Source organism: Silene latifolia, chromosome 6 (genome assembly GCF_048544455.1).
Source record: "Silene latifolia isolate original U9 population chromosome 6, ASM4854445v1, whole genome shotgun sequence".
NCBI classification, from domain to species: domain Eukaryota; kingdom Viridiplantae; phylum Streptophyta; class Magnoliopsida; order Caryophyllales; family Caryophyllaceae; genus Silene; species Silene latifolia.
In genome coordinates this window covers 126273703-126276283 of record NC_133531.1, presented here as the reverse complement: position 1 = coordinate 126276283, position 2581 = coordinate 126273703, and the positions used below count along the sequence as shown (strand labels likewise).

The 2581-nt window shown below is 32.2% G+C and overlaps 1 protein-coding gene across 1 annotated transcript; it reads left to right on the top strand.

Annotated features, from left to right (window-relative positions):
- Positions 1–1788: 1788 nt before the first annotated feature.
- LOC141588631 (uncharacterized) lies at positions 1789–2316 on the top strand. The gene has a single exon (XM_074410063.1). It carries the CDS (start codon positions 1789–1791, stop codon positions 2314–2316), a length of 528 nt encoding a protein of 175 aa, XP_074266164.1.
- The last annotated feature ends 265 nt before the right edge of the window (positions 2317–2581 follow it).

Genomic DNA, 2581 nt, shown 5'->3' with positions numbered 1-2581 from the left:
TCTGTGATTTTCACGGGTAACAAAACTAGTATACAAGCAAAAGGCTACCTAAACCATTTAATTTTATTTCACATGACATTTTTATAATCCATTCATTCATAAATTATTATTATTATTATTATTATTATTATTATTATTATTATTATTATTATTATTATTATTATTATTATTATTATTATTTTTATTTTTATTATTTTTATTATTATTATTATTATTTTTATTATTATTATTATTATTATTATTATTATTATTATTATTATTATTATTATTAATCTATACAATAACATAAAAATGCTATTTTGAGCAATTCTTTAAGTGTGAAGTGACATTATCTTACTCTAACTAAGTGATCATTTAAGAACCTTTATAAATTTTCTAAGATAAATATGCACTAAATTTTTCTACCCATGAATAAGCATCTTGGTAACTAAAAAGATAAAGAAAGATAAATATGCACTAAATTTTTCATAACTACATAAGTAATGATCTTGGTAACTATAAAGACAAAGAATAAAAATTGGTTAAATAAATGACTAAGAGAGCATGTAAAAGCACCTTCATAAACTCCCTAAGATAAATATGCACTAAATTTTCATTACTCCATCGCTAATGATCTTGACAATTAAAAAGACAAAAAAAATAAAAATTGATTAAATTGACTCATTAAAATGATGTTTACATCTTATAACTCATTATAATTCATTAAAGTCTAATTTTAAAATAATTCTCATTTATCATTAGCACTATGAAGGTTTATTGAGGTCAATTATAACCGAGATTATAAATAAGACACAAAAAGGCGACATGACTTCCATTCACCTATAATTTTTTTATTTGCATACTTTTGTTTGGTCTTTTACATTCTATTCAATTGGATTCTAATTTATTTTTGTTTATTTTCAGAGTGTAGTTACCAAGGATCTAAACGTGAACGAGGTATAAACAATTAATATTTCATTCTTTCTACTTTTATTTCACATATACCAAGTATTTTTGTTCCCCTTAAGTAAGTTTGATTTAGTGGTTACAATCCTCGAATATTAAAATGGAATACTAACTTAGGGGTTGTCATTAAGACAAATCAAACTATCATATAGGAGTAGGGTTTTGGTGTCATTTCTCATTACATAATTTTGACTCATATCACAAAATTTCAAAATACCCTCGATATAATATATCTCCAAGTAAAAAAGAAAGTACAGAAAAAAGCCGAAAAACACTTTCACGAACAATACAGCGAAAACAAAACAATAGAAAAAGTCAAACCCGTGATTTTCACGGGAGTTAAGTTTCAATTATCAACTTAAACTTTTAATTGTGTCCTAATATTGGTTTTATTAGGGGAGAAAAAAAAAAGAAAATGTTATGAAATATTATTATATGGATGTCCATATCTTAGAATATTCTAGAGTATATTATCTTATGGAAACTTTACCCTCATTGTATGTGTATATATATACCCCTCATAATGGAATAAGAATACAGTCTTGGTCTCTACTTTCGCTCTAACTCATCTCTACAATTCTCTCTAATTGTCTCTCCGATTTATTTCACAACACGTTATCAGCACGAGTCTCTAATTATTAGGGCCGGTGATTATAGCTTTTATACCCGGCCCATATTATGTATAAATACGTTGATTGATTAATGAGAAGGCAACACATGAATTACACAGAATACAATATCAACATGGTATCAGGTTCAGGAAAACCCTATTCTCTTCTCGTTTTCTCTGCCGTCTAAACCCTTTTTTCCCTTTCATGTTCTTTTTTCTCCTCCGATCAAACCATGACAGTCGGTGGGGATGATTCGAACACTCCAAAACAGAAAATTGATCCCTTATCCCCGTTCTCTCTTCACAATCAAGAAGGACCGGGTCAGTCTATTTCCCATATCAAACTCCGAAGCGACAATTATGAAGAATGGAGTCGTTCCATGCGTCGATCTTTGAAATCAAGGCGCAAGTTCGGATTTTGTGATGGGACAATTGCTAAACCTACGAATGAATTTTTATTAGGGCAATGGAAGGTTGTCCACTGTACTGTGGTTCAATGGATTCTTAATTTCATTGACCCGTTTCTTCTCGACAGTGTCTCCGACACCGAAGATGCTCGGGTTTTATGGCTGGAATTGGCGGATCAGTACGCTGTTGTTGATGGTGCAAAAATTTTTAATCTCAAAACACAATTACATGAGTGTCGTCAAACCAAAGGTATGTCCGTTACAACATATTACGGAAATTTGAAATCTTTGTGGGATGCAATTGTCACAAGAACCACCTTTCAAGTGCGACACGAGGTTGTACTTGCGGAGTGACTAAGGCCGCTCTTGCTAGACAAGATACGGAGCGGCTCCATCGCTTTCTCATGGGTCTCGATAAAACTCTGTATGGCCCTATTCGGAATCATCAACTCTCGCTTGACCCTCCTCCAACCCTTAACCGTGTTTATCATGCGGTTTTGCAAGAAGAACTTCTTTTCCTTGGTTTTGCTGCTCCCTCTGAAGCAACGGAAGTTATGGCCTTCGCCGTTAAAGGGCCTACTGTCCAGGCTGCTTCCTCCGGCGCGCCTGATTGGCGTGC